The sequence below is a fragment of the Octopus bimaculoides genome, chromosome 3 (genome assembly GCF_046866305.1).
Source record: "Octopus bimaculoides isolate indiv1 chromosome 3, ASM4686630v1, whole genome shotgun sequence".
NCBI classification, from domain to species: Eukaryota; Metazoa; Mollusca; class Cephalopoda; order Octopoda; family Octopodidae; genus Octopus; species Octopus bimaculoides.
This window is the reverse complement of record NC_142930.1, coordinates 44610906-44631543: the sequence shown is the minus strand read 5'-3', so window position 1 is coordinate 44631543 and position 20638 is coordinate 44610906. Positions and strand designations below refer to the sequence as shown.

At 31.9% G+C, this 20638-nt stretch overlaps 1 protein-coding gene across 50 annotated transcripts in view; it reads right to left on the bottom strand.

Moving 5' to 3' along the window:
• LOC106883022 (histone-lysine N-methyltransferase 2C) overlaps nt 1–16672 on the bottom strand; it is a 218650-nt gene extending 201978 nt beyond the window's left edge. For all 50 annotated transcript variants that reach the window (XR_016241013.1, XR_016241014.1, XM_089348824.1 and 47 more), the window contains exons 1-2: nt 16462–16672; nt 15827–16147 (exon numbers count right to left, since the gene is read on the bottom strand). Coding sequence is in view for 48 of the 50 variants with exons in the window: in XM_089348824.1 (XP_089204950.1) it covers nt 15827–15833 (7 nt within the window). In the remaining 2 variants the exon portion in view is untranslated. The remainder of the gene's footprint in view (nt 1–15826; nt 16148–16461) is intronic.
• Between the last annotated feature and the right edge of the window lie 3966 nt (nt 16673–20638).

Genomic DNA, 20638 nt, shown 5'->3' with positions numbered 1-20638 from the left:
ATAGTTTCTGCCACATTGAATTCCATTTGATCCATGTGAGCATGGAAAAGAGTAAACAATATGTTTGATATAACACAATAATTGTAAATGAGCATCAGTGTTATACAAGCATTGTTATTCATTTCTAATCTAATGTGGAAACATGTCCAGCCATAGGAAAAAATAATTTGCATGGAAGAAAGTGAAGGTTAGTGACTGGAAGCCATAGAAAATCTACTTCAGCAAATTTCGCCTGAACAAGTATGGAAATGGGGATGTTAAAATAAAGATGATTATATTTTTATATGTATATCTGAGTGAGTGAGAGTGTATGTGTACATTGATGTGTGTGGGTACATGATGATACACATGTATATGTGCATATATAAATGTTCATATGCATATATGTAAGTACATGTGTTTTTATTCATATTGTTCATCATCATTGTTCCTTTATTTTTACATCCGTTTTTCCATATATGGGATAAACAAATACATTAGTAAGGCTATTTTTTTTTACAGCCAAATGCTTTTCCTGTCACTAACCCATACCTATTTTACACATACAAGATCTCATATTTCACATGTCTTCAAAGACAAAGTCAGCAAGCAATTTGGTGATGGGGAAAACGATAATTATGTCGCTCAGCAATTTTTAGAAGTGCAAATGTAAGCAAACACATAGACATACATATATGACAGGCATCTTTCAGTTTCTCTCTACTAAATCTACTCACAAAACATTGGTTAGTTTGTAGCAATAGCAGAAGACACTCGGTCATATAATTATATTTGTGTGTTTATATAAACAAGATGTATATGTAAAACATAAGTGTGATTGTCAAATAAGAGATGAGAGCACTCAACATCAGATTGTTAGTGTAATGTAAAATAATTAACAAGAAATGCCAAGAATCACATCATAAAATTATATCATAACAACATAATAAACTCATCAGGCATATTAAACAATCTGGATTTGTTGTTATTAAACAAAAACTATTAGAACAAAAGGTCTATTCTAGTTTACAAACAGTCCTTGATATGACCTATTCAATTTACAACCATCTGCAGTTACAACCTTTTTTACATTTCTCCACATACACATATTTTTTCTTGGCATTCATCGTAGTTCAGCACTCAAATTCAGATATTCCAATATCTGTGCTCAAGCAATATTTTCAAGTGTTTGTTAGCTCACTTTCTCCAAAGATCATTTATACTTCAGCATTCACATTGCTTATAAGCTATTTTATAAGATCCTCAAGTTTTATTACCCCAAATATATCTTGCAAAAGGAAGCTCGTCCATCTAGCAAAATACCAGGCAAGAAACAGAACTTGATCTGAAGGTTAAAATTTAAATTATCAACACAAACGTGAGAAAAAAATAAATGCAATCCTACATGATTTGCAGTTGTTTAAATTCAATGATCTCCATTATTATTAAAAATGGCGGTGAGCTGGCAGAATTATTATAGTGCACCGGACAAAATACTTAGCAGTATTTCACCTGACACTATGTTCTGAGTTCAAATTCCACAGAGGTCAACTTTGCCTTTCATCCTTTCGGGGTCCATAAATTAAGTACCGGTGAAACACTCAGGTCAACGTAATCAACTAGACCCTTTCCCCCAAATTTCAGGCCTTGTGTCTTTAGTAGAATGGATTATTAAAAAGCACTAAGAAAAGTTTTAAATGCAGCAAAAGGTACAGCTATATGCAGTTAACAATAATAATAAAGGACAACAATCTATCATCAAAATAGAGAAATTGTTCATGATCTGGACCAAAATTTAAACATAAAAATGTGTACCTAAAACCCTACTAATAATTTAAGCTAAGACAAAAAGCATTTTTGTGACTTTGAAGAAATGAACGAGACGGAGATGCAGATAATTTAATCACTTCAAAATAATAAATCATCTCTCTACATAATGTCTAAGTAATAGTGGAAGCAGCAAGCATGGGATGAATTATCAGGAGAAAAGTATTGTATTGGCTGGCACTTAAGACGCACTACTATTTTACAAGTATATTTTGTGGAAAAAACAAATTTAATATGTTTCAACATACACTTATTGGAAGATATTTTGAGGCAATTTTATAGGGAAAAATGTACAATTCTGCATGTGTAAATACATTGACAGGAAACTAGAATAAAGTATGAAACTATGATAGTACCGTATTTCAACTTTATCTTCTTTCAAATCAACTATAGTTGTTAATAGTTTGGTCAAGAGAATTACCATACAGGATGTGAAAGTTGTATTTCTGACAATGAATTGTTATGTAACCACCAATAGACACCAGGGTGGTTGCACCACAGCTATGATTTTGTTGTCATCCACTAACTGAAAATAACTGACAAGTAGATGAAAACTGAACATTCTTTTCATCTTTCTAAGAAAATTTTTCCACTTAGATAAATTAAGAATGCTTCTTAAAGGTAATACAGACATTAAATAATGTAATCCACATCTCACATGAGGGTTATGTATATTGAGGAAGAAGGTACAATGAGATAATGTGACTGACCCACATGACTGCCAACATACTACATGCAATTTTTTGTAAGTTTATGCTAACAGATTGTGATAATTTGACTTGCTTACAATATTTTATCATGAGTAACAATTATTGTGCTTGGCAGACTTATGCTCATCCAGCTCCCTAAATTACGACACTCAGTCTTCCATCCATAATACAGATGCATTAGATGCAAGGCAATTTTTTGATACATTTAAAATTTTTTAAAAGTGCCTTTATATTCCATAAAATATGGTATATTTAACAGAAAAAGATATTCAACATGGACAAGACCAACTGACATAGACAAAGGATATTTGAACAATTATACATACACAAAGAGGTAAACACTATGCATAGGTTTCAACATTTAAGTACCAGATAGCTGTTATTAGAGGGGAATGTGGCTACATATAAATTTAATCCTTTTTGGTCAAATGTAAAGCATATTTATTCACATTATCTTGTAGCTTTGAGAGTTCAGTAATGCGATTGTTTCATTTTTAGAAGACATTGTAGGGTAGGTATGAGAGATCAGATCTAGCTGGTTTGAGCATAAAACAAAGAAAATATTTGGTCTGAACATGGCTGGTTTAAATGCTAAAGGGTTGAGCCTTTTCTAATCTACCACTCTTAAAACTGGTGCACATTCAACAAACAAGATCAAATAGAAAAAAGTATGAATAATTCAAACATTGAAGACTAGTTTCTCTTTCAGTGTATATTCCAGATACAAGAGTATTGCATTGAAAAAGAAATCCTGATTTTATTTACCTTAGATAATGCACCTGGACATCCACCCTAACTAGATGACATCCATCCATATGTAAAAATCATCTATTTGCTACCTTGTCTATCTGTCAACGGCTGAACTGAAGAGCTAAAACAACATTTAACCTTTTTTAAACCAGCCTGCCTGAACTCTCCCTGGTTCTATGATAAAGACTTTTCATTATCAAGTGATTTAAGTTGAAACCTTCCATCAAAATTACATGTTAATTTATGTTCCAAAACACCAGCTTAATAATGACAAAGTTACTTTACAAAATTAATTGAAACAAAGGCAATATAACAGAAATATGGTAAGAAAAGGGTTAAAGCCTTCAATCAACATTTTCCCAAGCTAAAGCATGATGAGGGTATACATTTTAGAATGTTCTAGAAAGGTTACAACATTCATCACTGAATCACAAATATTGCAGCACTACTGGAGAATGTTAGATTTAAATTTATGAAAAGAGCACAAAAGCAGTATCGCAGACATTGTGCTAATACATTTGCCAAACATCATGTGGTACAGGTAAACAGGTGTCTTTCTCATTCATTTCCAGTCTTCCATGAAAACATGTCCAGCCATGAAGAAATATTACTTAACTAAGAAAAAGTAAAAGTTGGTGACAGAAAGGGCATCCAACCAAAGAAAATCTGCTCCAATGAATTCTAAGAGACAGCCAAGCATGGAAAAATGGACAATGATGATGATGATAATGACAGCAATGATAATTGTGGAATTGGCTAAAATTCTTTAGTAAAGTGTAAGAATTGGATAATGGAAAATAGTTATTGGACTATATGAATCCGAAGAACTATCTACAGACTTACAAGCAGAGTGAATAAAAGAAGAAAGATAAGAAAGTTGACTAAACAAGGAATTTGTTCATTTAAAATTTCAGACATATTCTTCCATTTAAACAAAGGCCTTCACCCAATCAGAAATAATGAACTAAAACACTGAATGCCAAAAGGAATACTTAAGACACAATACATATACAAAAAATATATATATATATTACACAAGGGCTAAAGAGAGGGGGCAAATAAAACTCAGTGCCCTTTTCAAGAAGTTTACAAGAACTTGTCCTTCAACCTCATCATTCTCAACCCAGGAAGCAACTCTATCATTGCCAACTTATCAAGAATCCATTCTGTAAAATTTACTGGACATCACTACCAAAGGCAATATAAATTTTAAATTTTCACAGGTACAAATTTAGTACTACTACTTATCTCACAAGCTGTTCTCTCAAGCTTAATTCAGACATACTGAGGTCTGCTACTACTGCTACAGCTGTTACTAGTAAGGCTATGGGTAATTACATCTTACATGAATTTATTTCTTATTCTTACTGCCTTTTATTAATTTTCTTCTTGTACATTTGTATTGTGTGTCTTTATGAATAACAAATTCACTTTTTTTAATCTCCTCCATCTTATACTATACTACTACTTAATAATATATAATTTCATCATAATCTGTTCACACATATACACAAACACATGTATGAATGTATATGTGTGTCTGTGCTTATTTACATTTGTGCATCTCTGAAAACTGATGAGCTACAAAAAGTGTCATTTCTCTGTCAACAAATCATCCACTGGCTTTGCACCTTCAAACACTTGTGCAATAAGAGATTCCATACTTGGGAAACAGCTATGGGTTAGTGACAGGAATCTCATTCGCCTCTAAAATAATGCCTAAGTAATATTGAGCACACAAGCATGAAAACTTACACATATGTACACACACACACATCAAATACACACACACACACACACATATATATATATATCAAATACACACACACACATATATATCAAATACACACACACACACACATATATAATCATCATCATCATATAACATCTATTTTCTATGCTGGCACAAGATGGACAGTTTGACAAAGGGTATTGACAATTGTTAAGGGCCTCCTTAACATGAAACCAATGGTAGTGTTAAATCACAAATAAAGAATCTTTATCCACCATTGCAGTGTCAAGCACTCATTCTCATTGTTCGATATTTGCATGTGTGTATATGTGTGTGTGTATTTTCCAAAAATGAGTTTAAAGGGATTATTATCCTGGCATTTACCGTATTTCCTCTTAGAAGAAAATTTACATTTAAACAACTTAAATAAACACATTACACTTAATATAATAATAAAAAATTATTATAACAACTGAGAAACCAAGAACCAAAAGATAAATCAAAAATAATAGAATACCTCTAGACTAAGAATATTCTCTTTGAAATGAGTGGAATAGTAAACTTTTAATATCAATGATAAATTTACATATATTAAATACAACTTCGACCAATTTTTAGGACTGTTTCGCTTCACCTACCACATTTAAAAAGTAACATTATAATTTTAAAAAGAAGGTACTATCATTTTGTTAAAATATTGAGAAACAAGAATACTTTAAAGATGAGAGACAGAAGTACCAATATAGCTAAAGTTTTATGCAAAGTAGAATAGTATATATGGTAGGCAAATTCATTATATAAAAAATAGGCATTGGGTCAAGACTAAAAATGTGAAGACTTGGCAATAACTCAAGCAAATTTTACTGTGAATTTGTTGTTACAGATAGATTTTACTGTAATATATAACTAATTTTTGTATTATTCTATTTATTGTACTAACTAATTATGTACTACTATTATTTTATATAACCTATTTTCAAATTTCTAATTATTAATTAATAATTAAAAAAATGAATTTTCTTAGAGTGCAAAAAATATTTTGAGTTATTTTTTATTTTTAACAGAAGTTAGAAGTAACAACTTGGAATAAAATTTTTAGTTTTAAAAGCTAACATTTTCTAAATCTAAATATTTTATTTGAAATTTTATCCTTAGCTGCAATATTTTAAGTAAAAGTTTTCTTGTTCTATACTTTACCAGATGTAATAACTTGTCCTGTACTTTTCCAGGTTAAGAATATTATTTCTCTTGCTTGAATTTTTCCATATAATGTGTGTGAGTGTGTGTGTATATATATATATAATTTATTTGAAGATATAAAAACCATAGGATTATAAACTATTTTCAAAATATAACCTGAAATCCAGAGGATTGTTGTAAAACTTAAATCTGTGAAGTACAAAATCTGATATTGGCACCCACAGTCTCTATTTACATAGATTTTAATGGAATTCTGAACCTGAAATCTAAGCATCTCAAAGGTTGTTGATGTTGGTTGAAATAATAGAGTTAGGTAAAAATGAAAATTGTGTATAACAAGGTTTGTATCAAGACAACCAAATAAAAGTATATGGATCTATTTTAAAACGGGGGCCACAGTTTTCATTAATGTTTTACGTAGTGTTTTTGGTACGGAAAGACTTTCAAATTTCGTATACTTATCTATTTTGTGTTATAGAACAGAAAAATATTTTTGTATCCGAATTTATTTCATGTAAAAAATTGTCTTATTTCGATAATTTCTACTAATCACTGATGACTATTCAGTTGAAAACAGTTAGCGCTGTAACGGTGTATATCGTATTAATCTCCTAACCCTAACTAGACTGTTAACCGTAACTGTAACCCTAACTCGAGAATCCGAACTCTAAAATTGTTACACACATAGATACGCACAGCGTAATTTATTATATAAACAATATATGCGTATAAATTACGATTAAACCGGATGAAATATGTCACAGGGAATAACATTTTTATGACCGCCCAGCAGTAATGCTTATTCAGCTGAATAGACTTCAGTGATAGGTTGAAATTACAGAAATACAACTTTAACATGGAATAACTTAGGGATTTCTTTTTTTTTTTTTAAGAAGACTAAGAGAAAAAGATGTTTTATATGACACATTCTACCAGTGTTCCAAGTTTCAAAGTGTTTCGTTAAGAAAATACTGTGGCCCCCGTTTTAAAATAGATCCAAGTATATTTACAAACTTCTATATTTGTCAACACAATTGTTACTACTGCTATAAGTATTAGGGTTAAGGGTGGCAAAAATAGCAAAATACTGTGTGGTATTTAGTGAACCCTTATGTCCCAAGTACACATCCTACTGAATTGATCTACCCAAACCCAGTGTTTGATTTAATCAGCTGTACCCCAAACACCAAAATTTCTAGCTTTATATCTATGTTACAAATAAATGAAAACAGGTCAATTATCATAAGAAAAGGAGTAAATAATGACAGAAGAGAAGAGAACACTTTACTAAAAAACTAGAATCAGCTTTGAGTTGTTGTTTTTTCTTTTCTTTCTTTCTTTCTTTCACATACTGAATATGAGAAAAGACCACCAAGAAAATGTTGTCAAACCTAGCAACTAGAGGCTGGCATGTAGCTGAGAGAGAAATGGAGAGAAGCTGATTCAGACAAATAAAGTGAAAAAATAAGTTGAGATAGTCATATACTTTTCAGTATTCCTCATCACTCATTTCTTTGAAGCTTGTTGATAAGGCAAATTATTTATACCTAATTTGCTCATTCAAAAGGAACAGAAGCTATTTTATAGTAGTGGTAGAAGAGATAGAGAGAAGAATTAAACTTTATTGATCACTTGAATGGCCTTTGGATGAAGTCTAGGATGTAATAATTACACAAAGTATGACAGAAATTGCTAGGAAGTTTGCATAAACAGTAACTTCTGGATGTGTGTGTGTGTGTGTGTGTGGAAAGACTATCATAAGAGGCAATTGTAAATTCATATAATGTTTGCTTTAGAAGTCAAGAAAAGTATATTGTAAGAAATAACCGAGAAGAGACACAAAGAATATGTTCTAGCACTACACACTAATCTAGTTTTGATTTGCACAGTAAGAATGTTTAAACAATTCTGAGGAATAACTGTCAGTAAAATTTCATTTAAGTTTCTATCATACAGCCTTGTGAAAAATATTTTTCATCATGTTTATATTTTACAAAATGGAAATTATCAGAATTTTAATTATGATTTTATTTTTTTAAATTTTAAAATGAAAATTTGACTTATTATATTTCAAGCAAGTAAACAATCAACACTAAAATCTCCATCATCATCATTTTACACCTACTCTTCCCATGCTTGCAAGGGTCAGATGGAATTTGTTAAGGCAAGATTTATTGCCAGATGCCCTCTGTTGCCAGCCCTTACCTATTTCCAGAAAAGGTATTTCCCCATGGCCAAACATGTCTTTCATGGAAGACTGGAAATGAACAATATCACTTGTATAAGTGTTGCTCATTTACATCACATGATATCAAAACAAAGTTACGCACACAATGGACTTCTTTCAGTTTCCATCTACCAAATCCACTCACAAGACCCCAGTTGGCCCAAAAGCAAGTGTCTTCCATTCAATGGGACTGAACCAAAAACCACATGGTTAGGAAGCAAGCTTTTTAAGCCACAGTGTAATATAATATTAAAACTTAAGTTAGCTAAAAGGTAATTGTAAAAAAATATTCATACTCATCTGATCGTATCATCAATTTAAAATGATTCTAAAATATATACTTTTATTCATCAACCCACCATATCATCATTTATCCACTTTCCATGTTGGCATAGGTTAGACAAGTCGTCACAGTTTGAGCTAGATTTTGTTAGGAGTAACTGCCCCACCTCTCCCCAGTGGCCAGGGATCCATGCCTCTAGTCCATTTTCATCAGCCATTTTTTCTACAGCTGAATGTCCTTCCTAACACCAACTATTTTACAGAGTGTATTGGGTACATTTTTCATGGCAACAGCACGAAAGAGGTTGTCAGGTTTTCAACAGGCTAAAAAGTCTTCCTAATCTTATGATATTTCTATACATTCACCAACCACTTTACATGACACAGCACTAGAGAGATAATCGCCTTTGCCAAGACAAGAATTATGATCCTCTGAACCCTGTATTTCTGTCTCCGTTCACCTTTCACTTCACAAAATATACTGGATGAACTTTATGGTGGCAGCTGGTGATACACTGGGAAGTAATGTTAGCTAGTAAGAGAAAGCACAATTGGATAATTGAGATGACAATGGAAAGAAAATGAATGATGGATGAGTGATCTTAGTGGGGAGGGGCATAAGCATATGTGTGGGCTTGTTTTTATATTTACACCAGTCAACACATGTCAACTGTTCATTCATGTCTTGTAACTTAGCAGTTCAGTAAAATAAGTACTAGATTTGAAATGACAGACTAAACTTGAAGCGATGCTCCAGTATTACAACCCAATAACTAAAACCAGTAGAAGAATTCAAGCAATTTTTTTAATTTCTGTTATCTAAAGTCTTACATACTTCTTGACCATGATAAGTAGGCTCCTTGAATTTTAGGAATCATCATCAAGCACTTTTGCTAAAATAAGGTGTTCCAGGGGCAGACTTCTAATCATAATCATATTTGGGGGGGAGGGGGGCAGTGCTGTGCTTTTACAGCTAAATATAATGCCAACCCTTTTAGTCACATTCTACCAAATTTTACATTTCGTTGTTATTATGCAAAAGTGTCTCATAAGTTCAAAATGTTGCTTTTTTAGAAAACAAAAAAATAGTTTCATCATTCCATAGCAAAATTGTTGTACTACACTTTGACAATTTTTGATATTTTGGCATCTGAAGCAGTAGGAGATACGATAGTTTGACCAAAAGAACTGGATTAGCAAGCAAAAACAAATATTGAAAAAAGTGCATTTGGCCAAATTTGGACATATGTCAGTTTAACATAATAGCAACAATTTGTTTATACAGGTTGTCCCAAAAGTCACTATGAGTTTCAATTTTTAATAACTTCATTAACTTTACAAATAAATACATGCAATTTTGATACAATATAAAGGACATAATGAAAATTAATATGCACACAATAGGTGCAGGAGTGGCTGTGTGGTAAGTAGATTGCTTACCAACCACATGGTTCCAGGTTCAGTCCCACTGCATGGCACCTTGGACAAGTATCTTCTACTATAGCCTCAGGCTAACCAAAGCTTTGTGAGTGGATTTGGTAGACAGAAACTGAAAGAAGCCCGTCATATATATGTGTGTGTGTGTGTGTGTATGTATGTTTGTGTCAATATTTGCCCCGCCCCATAATTTCTTGACAAGCAATGCTGGTGCATTTGCATCCCCATAACTTAGCAGTATGGCAAATGAGACCGATAGAATAAATACTAGGCTTACAAAGAATAACTCCTGGAGTCAATTTGCTCAACTGAAGGTGGTGCTCCAACATGGCTGCAATCAAATGACTGAAACAAGTCAAATTTTGCAACACCAATACATCACATATGAAAAATGACCGCATAAATGGCAGCCGTTTTCAGCTTCACATACCTGTTGCTCTTTCCAAAACTTGCACCATAACACCCTCAAGAGTTTCAGACACCACTTCTCTGAGTTCTCTATTTTTGTTCTCCTTCAGTTACACCAGGGCCTGCGGTTTGTTGGCGTAAACCCTCTCTTTCAAGAAAAAAATCTGGGCTAGTCAATTCTGGGAAATGTGAAGGCCAGCGACATTGCCGTGGCGGAAGATTATTCTCTCTCCAAAGCACTGCCATAGTAACTGCATTGTTTCTCTTGCGGTATGAGCAGTTGCCCTATCTTGCTGGAACCATGTGTGAGGTCTACTTTGAATGGCCTTCATGTCAACAGAGTAATCAGAGAAGTGGGCTCTGAAACTCTTGAGGGTGTTATAGTGCAAGTTTTGGAAAGAGCATAGGTATGCAAAGCTGAAAATGGCTGCCATTTAAGCAATGTCATTTTTCATATGTGATGTAGTGGTGTTGCAAAATTTGACTCATGCATATTAATTTCCATTATGTCCTTTATATTGTATCAAAATTTCATGCATTTATTTGTAAAGTTAAGGAAGTTATTAAAATTTGAAACCCATCAGTGACTTTTGGGACACCCTGTATTAGTTATATCCCATGTTCAATTATCTCAAGAAATTAAATTGAAGTTGCTCAGTAAAATAGTGTCCAATAACGGTTATTTTCAATACTTTGCTTGCTGGATTGCTCATTCGTTTCTCTTTTTGCCATCTGTGATTTTATTTTTGATCTTCTATATAAATGAAGATATTTCCTCCATCTGGAACAGTCAAGGTGATGCAGTAGATACAAATAATTACAGAGGTATTGAGTTGTTGGATCAGGTAATGAAGTCATGGAGAGGGTCATAGCCCATCTAATTAGGGAAAGAGTCAGTCTAGACGAGATGCAGTTTGGGTTTGTGCCAGGGAAAAGCACCACTGATGCTATATTTCTGGTAAGACAGCGGCAGGCAAAATACGTAACCAAAGATAAACCTCTGTACCTGGCTTTCATTGACATGGGGAAAACTTTTGACAGGGTCCCCCCTATCCCTTACCTTGTGATCAATGTGGAAACTAGGGATAGATGAGTGGTTAGTGAGAGTTGTACAAGCCATATACAAGGGATGCTGTCAGTAAGGTGAGGGTTGGTACCGAGTACAGTCCTCAGCCCCCTCTTGTTCATCATAGTCCTCCAGGCCATATCAGAGGAATTCAAGTCAGGATGCCCCTGGGAGCTTCTCTATGCTGATGACCTTGCTCTAATAGCTGAGTCACTATCTGAACTAGAGAAGTTTCAGGTGTGGAAACTTTAATATTTCTGAAAGTTAACAACATATAGCAGAAATATGTAACACGTTTGTTATAAAAAGTGTCAAGAATTAATTAACTACTGAATCACAACCGGACCTCAAAAACTGCTAATTAATTGGATATAGTAAAAAGATGGACAAAAAGCTTAGACAAGAGTAGCCCCTAACAGAATATATATTTATTGATAGAACACATCACAGTGCTATACAATAAAAAAAATATATTTACTCATTTAACTTGATCACTGAATAATCAATATCTAATAAAGAAATCCAGTAGCTAATGTTTGAATAATCTCATTCATTCTATCAAGAAAATATTTTTTTAATATTTTATAGTAGAGCTGAATGGTTTAGCATTTTACATTAAATGGAACATCTGATGGCCAAATGAATCAGGTATTGGATAAATTACTCACAAACTCATAACCACTGCAAGTGTTTTTGAACACTTAATCTACATTGCTTTAATTCTACCAAAATCATCTGGGACTATTTTACTTGCAATGTAATAGTTCTCTATGGCTTTTTTTTTATCTGGACAAATTTAAGTAGTAAAACTTTTACAATAGGATCTCACCAGAATTAATGGTAGTCTAAAACTCTAATCATTCAAGCAAAGCATCTTTATGCCTTTAAAGTTGCCATTATGTATATGAATTACTATTAAACTATATTTAAAATTCATGCCAATATCAAAACAAATGAATTTCTGATTAAAATATTCAAAATATTTTTATTCATTACAGCTGTAAAATTTTATAATCAAAGTTATGTATAGACATAAATGACAGATCATTTTGTATGATATGGAAAATTTTGAAGAGCTGTTTGAAAACTTTTAGAGTAAATATTGCAAAACATTTACAATGGTAAGAAAACACCAATGTTTGACTCTTCACCAAATATAAAACAGTGACCCAGATAGGGGACTATTTTAACCACAATGTCTAAAAGCATAAAAATATATGGTAGAGTGGCAGAGATTGTAAAAATTTTAAATCGTCTGCAAATCTACATTATAAGTTCAAACCTCAACAGAAACATAAAATAAAAGCCATGAATTGAAGGCACTTTGATCAACTTAATCCCAACAAGGTAAAAAATCTTTATAATTGGTGTAAAAATAAGATAATTAAAATGGTAAAGCACTGAAATGCATTACAATATTTAGTGCTCGTCCCAATCACAACTCGAGTTCGAATTATATAGACTGACTTGCCTTCTTCCTATTTGATAAAATGTACATAGTAAATACACAAACCCAATTCCATCAGCTATATCCCTCTTCTACAAAAATTAGCCTTAGCGTATTGATTCCATGTCTATTCATAGATAATGGAGTAGGTTCGTCAGAAATATTGTAACATACAACAGTATAAAATCCCCAAAATCATGCAATTCTCAATTTATTTACATCAACTAAACTACTTTCTATATTTTGACATAGCCACTTGTTTTCCAAACATTGATCTTTTCCTCAGTTTGTCATCAATACCTGTATGCCTAAGAATTTTTTTTTTGTATTCTTTTAATCACTATATTTTCTAAACAATTATCAATCGCTTTGAAATGAAGTTTATATCCTTGACTATCAGCCATCAACTTTATACATTAACAAGAAACACGATTTAAATGTAAGTTGCTCAGTTATCAAAACTGTTAACATGAATATATACGACAACACTATCAGTTTTTATATCCTTAAAATATACGGTGTATATTATTAAGCAGGAGAGCGCCTTAGAGAGAAAGCGTACCCTCGTCCCTAATCTTTGATTTTATCAAACTGTCCACTTCCCATTGGCAACCTCTCATAGACATGTATATGAAAAAGAACTAGCGCCAAAAAAATACGGAATAATAGCGAATATTATTATTCCTAGCATTCGATTCCATTTAAGTCATTTCAATGGAACCTAGACGTTACAATAAACAAGATGTTATTACCATTCCCAAGTAAAATAATTAATTGAACCAAAATGCAGATCGGGAATTTTAAATTGTAATCTTCCCACAAAATTCCAAACTGAAATGTTCATGTATTTTAATTCTTCTTGAAACTTCAAAATTTGTTTGTGTATAAGTTTGAAGCAATTAGTTCTATTTATGATGAAATTACAAGATGAAAGTTGGGGAAAGTTTCGCCAAACACCAATATCTTGCAGAGAATGCAACATCGAACAAGACCATTTCTCCGTTCCTAAATTTGTTGAACACAGCGCATTGACCTATAAACGGGTATGGAGGAATGTGCGCGCACGCGCTTACTGGCCTATATCAATCATGATTAATTGCTTTTCAGATTCAAAACCTCAGACTTTTAAAACAATGAAATGTTTTGGTGCTGATGTAATTCACTTAAAACAGAAATGCCAGTAACGTTTGTGAAAATAGTTTTTTTCTAATTGGGAATCGTAACAAAATAGCAACACGTCAGACAAATAACATAAAACAATTCGAGTCAAAACGAAAGATAGCCCAATATTTGAATCTCTAAGTAAATGAGATTTTTTTTCATCACTGAAAAATTTTAAATCTTAATTTCCAGCCCTACTAAAAAATTTGAATTTTCGGCAATATAGCATTTTGTTTACACAATGTAGAATAAACAGTTTACTGAGGTTTATGTATTAACGATATATAGAGGATCCAGCTGAGAACGAAAAACGGATGCATAGATTATCAATGAATATATACATATATATGGTACTATTCAAGAAGAGTGGTCCCGGTGCGCGCAGTCGCATATATATATATATATATATATATTAATTTTCTTATGTGTGCGTGTGTATGCACCTCAATTTAGACAACACTAACGATTTGACTTACGAAATAATTCACTACGTTTAATGAATGATACTCAACTAGCCATATATATATATAGATATAATCCTTCTTTACACGCAACCAAATCGATGAGTTAATGATTGTGGCTATGCTGATAGTAATCTTTTTCAAAATCCTCGTACATCAAAACTACCAATGCTCCTTTGAAAAACAAACAGAAAAATGATTCATCGTCGTCAGTATTGATATGTATGTTGCCTATAAGACTAAGGCTTCTCCATAGTGAAATGAACACCGAGTATGATAGAAGCGAGGGATGTGAGGGACTAAATATATCTGTAATAAGTAAAGCAAATTATGTCCAACAGTAGAAAGCGTGCATAGTGATTGTAAATTTTATGAATTATTTTTTGTCTATTTTCTTTCCCGCCCCACCCCCACTCCTCACAGAAAAAGCTGGGTTTTATACCGAGAAGTATAAATGGTTAAGTTACTGAAATTACCAGAAAGAGGTAAGGGAAAAAGAAAGAAACAGAAACAAGCAAATAGATATTCCGGTGCAAAAGAAAGGGACATAATTGAATACAGAAGAATGGAGAAAGCAAATTTGAGAAATTAACTAAATCACTTAATATCTAGTATAAATAAATGTTTGGAGTTGCAACAAAGTTTACAGAGGAGCTAACTTAAAATAATAACAACACAAGGTCAAGTAAAATAATTGTACTAAAATCCTATAAATGGAAGCTAGCATCTAAAATATAAGACTGGTTGAAATAGAAATGTTTTCCTCCAGAAGACGATTTTATATGGCAGCCATATTGAATGTTAAATTGGCGAAGACAGGTTGCTTGGTTTACTGTTAATACACAGGACGGCATTGAAATATGACTGATTACTCTGCCAACATTTGCTGAAAATATATCATTTTCTAAAATATTTCATCTCCACTAAATTTTATATTATTTTGAGAAAAATAAAACAAATATGAAACTAAGAATATATTCCCTTACCAGATATCAAGAGTAGCAAGGAATATTTATTTGATTTTAACTTGTCACAGACGGAAGATAAACAAAATAGAAAAACTTTTCATGATGGTATTTTCTAATATAAAAAAATCATTCGAAATATTGAAATATATAAAAGATAAACATATTTCTTACCTGACATTTAGTCTAACCGGTGGTGCACAAGTAGCCCAGTTAAGTACTATGTGTGTCCTGCAGAACCAGCCAAGCAGTCGCCAAAGGCCTTGTTGCGGTTTCTTACCCAGTTTATCTTTGACATGAGGCAGGTCACAAATACTTAAATGATGGAAAAGGGGGCGATCCCAGAATATGATAACAATAGTAAAGAATCACTGAATGGTCGACAATGCATATTCCACAAGCAACTAGTATAATAATAATCTCAAATGTATAATGCAACTCGCTTTCATACAAATCATAAAGTTCTCTATTCGGTTCCAGATAGATTTCGGTTTACTGAAAAGATTAAAAAAATGTTTATAAACATTTTTTTATAATTTATAAAAAAAAAATACAGATTATATTTTATAATGAATTATTTAATTTTTATAGTTAATCAGGTTAGTTGCTAATTAAGGTAAGATATTACTAGTACAAATTTATATAATTTTATTACAAATCTAAATGCTTAAACTATGGAAATCGAACGAAATCATCTTTAAAGCATAAAATTATAACCAAAAAAACAATCGTTAAAATCTTCCTCTATTACAGAAAACTGATATTTATACAATTAGTGAAAGCATGACCCAAAAACGAAAACTACTCACCAACTATTATTGTAAGGTTGATAACAAATAAGATCTCCACTGATCATTTATCAACCATTATAATAGAATAAAATTTTCTTTTATATGTCCTAATACTGTTCTTATATTATTCAATTTGCTTTGTAATATGCGAGTAGTTGCAGTAAGCTTGTCTAAAATCCGTGAAAGTAAAATCTCCAGCCAACATTGAACGAGCAAATACAACACTAACATTAAGGCGTATTACTATCACATCAAGCAACCAAAATCTTTAATTGGATGGTTGCTTCAGAATCCTACGCGGCAAAATATAGTTCCTTGGTCTGCATCCGGCTGATTCTTTATACAAGAAAACTTTTAAAGTATAAGTTAAACATTAGACTTGACCTCTCCACTGATATTTTATGTTGTTTATTATATTTTCAACAAACAAACTTAATAACTTGATCTTGTTACGATATTAGCGCACAACTACATTATCTGGTTAACTAACAAATTAGTATAGATTCACAGTGGAATTTAACCAATGTGAGCATGTTTTGGGAAGGAACTTTTTAGATAAAAAGGTTAATTCTAGCAATTCTATAATTATTATTTTAATACGTGATTTATATAACTTTAAAATAGGGTAATTAAAGATTCATTCCATGTATTTTGTTTCTAGAGTGAACTTTTCAACTCGCAATTGTGTTTTTCTCATCAGCAAAGTTTATATTTTAATAAAACTATATCTAAAGACATACTATTTCATAATCATCATCAACAAACCTTAATATTTGAAATAACTTGCAATTTTTAACTACGGAACAGATTATCATTAGTAAGACAATTAAAGGAACTCCAGAATTATGTCCCTTGTTTAGGTTCGTTTATAAATTTCAATTCCAACACGAAATCTTTAATCAATGAATTGAAATTGTATTTATTTAGTATTAAAATATGGAAAAAAAATACTTAAAGTTTTTAGAGAACCAAACGTTTTTAATTATACATTCTAAAGGTGTCTATATAATGAGTTCTATAAAATACAATTTAGCTTAAACGTTAATTTGTATAGAAGGAAGGCTGCTTCATACACCAGTAAACAACGAAAATTAAGGTGCTAATAATTTTAATAATTTTATTTGTTTAAATACTAATTAATTATAGTATTATAATTTCAATAATCTAGTTTAATTATAGAAATACTTAAGAAATAATTGGAATAACACAGTTGTATATCAAAGAATAATAGGTTCGATTAGAAATTGCGCAATTCCTTTAACTGTCAGCGGAGAGACACAATGTTGGAAGCGAGGAGGGGGTCATTCGTCTAGATAGAAAATTTTAAAGACTAGTTTGAAAATTAAGAAACTTTCTTTACTTCTTTAGCCCTGGTTTATCGTCGTCTTCAGAAATTTACCACAGAGGAACGTATTAAATTAATGTTTATCATATACATATATATAGAGAGAGAGGGGGAGAGGGAGGGAGAGAAAGAGAGGCGCACACACAGATGGAAGTAAATTAGATTAATACAAATTTTATTTTACTATTAAATTATTTAGAAGAATAAATTTCTCTTTGGGAAAGATATTTTACTTTGCAAATACAGGACAGAATAATTATAACCAAGATTAACATTGTCCTAATTCAGACTTTCTTTTGCAAATACTAATGAAGAAGTTGGTAATTTTATTGAAAGAGCCTTCTTTTTCACTGTTTTACTTTCATTTTCATCGTAAAAAAAATTGTGATGATTTTCTCAAATTAGAATATTTGGATATTAAGTAATTATTTATTATAACTGGATCCTTGCATTAAAGTGATAATTTGTTTATCAATGAAACAGATTTATTTTGACTAAAGACAGAACGCAAATGAAGTAGTCAATCAAGTTTGAGTGCAATCACACGTGGTCCAATCATTGAATTATACTGATTTTTATGTTTCACTGAAAATGGAAATCAATATTGGCTGCAAAAATCTAAAAGTCCACTTAAAGATATCATTGTTTACTCTGATTTAAGACAAAGCAGCACTGTTTTAAAAGATTAACAATTTACAAAAATAGATGGTTGATAATATAACAAAAGTTACAAAAGTGCAATTACACTCTCTTAATTACACACTGCAACAAAGAATACTGGTATTTCCCTATGAGCTTTTAAGGCAATGCATAACACTTATGTCGTTACTTTAGGTGATACAAGTTTGAGGCCCTGGAACAACCAGGAACTCTCATTACCTGATATTTCAGTAAGACAAAATGCCAACTAAGACAAAATTTTCATTGTCAGCAAGCTGGCTCCGCAGGAAGTTTTGAATGTCACAAGTTGAAAAATCTAATTCAGTAGCATATTATGGTTTTCAGGATCTTGTTCTATTAGATGACAGATACAGTGTCCCACATTTAGGATATGTGATGGAGAGTGTCTTATCTTCCATAATGCATCAACATCTAGCCCAAGGTAAAAAAAAAGAGTAAGCCCATCAGATATCTTGCCATCATATTTGGATGAGGGTAAGACCACTGGTTCCAGAGTTGAGGGAATATAAACCTAAGCTATAAATGATTTTATCATCCAATTTATAAAAATAAAGAAACATTATATTCATCTCAATTCAATTGACATGGCAATCCATGACACCCACTCCTGAATTGAGGGGCTTGCTAGTAATACCTTGTTCCTTTATATACATCAGCTGCAACTTTTAACAGTAATAGAGATATGAAGTTCATCTGGACTAAAAAGAAGCCACTAATATTTACCATAAGTACAGTGTCAACATAATCCCCAGTACTGATGAAAAAGAAAAAACATAGTTCAAAATTTGCTTAAAGTGTAAAGTGCTTAAAATTCTCTGAGGTAATATGTGCTGCTCTGGAACTAACAAACCAAGCTCACTTCCACAATAGAGCTCCAGCCACCTACCTTTGGGAGCTAGTCTATGTTGAAAAACAGATGATGTCTCCACCAAAGAGGAACAAGTATGAATAGAAGAAAGGAAATAGAGAAAAGCTAACAGATAGCATTTATGTAAATCCAAGCCTTAAATTATTTAGGTCACACAGACTGTTCAAGAGATTTCAAAACGTATTTAACATTCTCCAAACTTTTGAGTTTCATAAAAATGAAGTCATCAAAAATTGCCAAAATTACAAGAACCTAAATGAGGAACTAACCATATGAATGTATGCTTAGTATCTTAGAAAGAAAAGTGAGCTGAAAAACAAGATCAGGAATTGGGTCTCCAAAGGAACACCATGATGGAAGAGAAGAAAGTAAATAAAAGCTATGTAGAAATACCCAAATTAATCTTGAAAAGTTTTCTCAAATAACTACTAAATAAGTATTTAAAATATTTTCTTGATAATTACAATGATGACCAGGAAATTTAAATTATTGGGCCAACAATTTTGAGGGAGTGATTAAGTCAATTACATCGACCCTGAAAGGATTAAAGGCAAAGCTGACCTCAGCAGAATTTGAACTCAGAAAATATTAGATTTAATGTATAATATAAAAAATCTAATATTAGATACTAGTTTTAATATTTTGAAAAATGTGTGGTTTTCTTGTTTATATTATACCAAATTGCTTTCTTGATATGTGTAGTGATCATGACTTTATGCTGCTGAAAAAGATAAGACTGATATGATTGAGAATGAAGTCACTAAAGTTGAAATGTCTATGTTGCATATGGGAGATGCATGGACACAGAAGATTAGGCAGGAATGAAGAAAGGTAATGCAATCTTTATACACAATATGTCTAAAAAAAGATATTTGCTGGATCAGGATTTATCTGGGGTTAAACAACACATTCTACACAGTCACCTCCCAGTTCTTTAACATAAATATTCTACACCATTAAATAGTATATACATCCATTCACTGAAAATACAACAACAGAGATCTGAGTTTAAATATTACAGTATTAAAACTGACATGATAGGAAGCATAGTAAAGCGTATCAGTAATTTATCCAATTTCCTATCTCTCACTTTTCCCTAGAAGACAATTTCAACTGAATATTGAGATCTATAAAAAGAAAAGCCTAGATTTTACATATTGACTCTGAGAAGACAGATGAAACAGTACATTGACATATACAGGATTTGATATTAAATCCATTCAAATCTCCTATACCTGTTCGATTCTTTCGCATCATTAATAAAATCACACTTTAATTACTCCCAAAAGAAAAAAACTTTC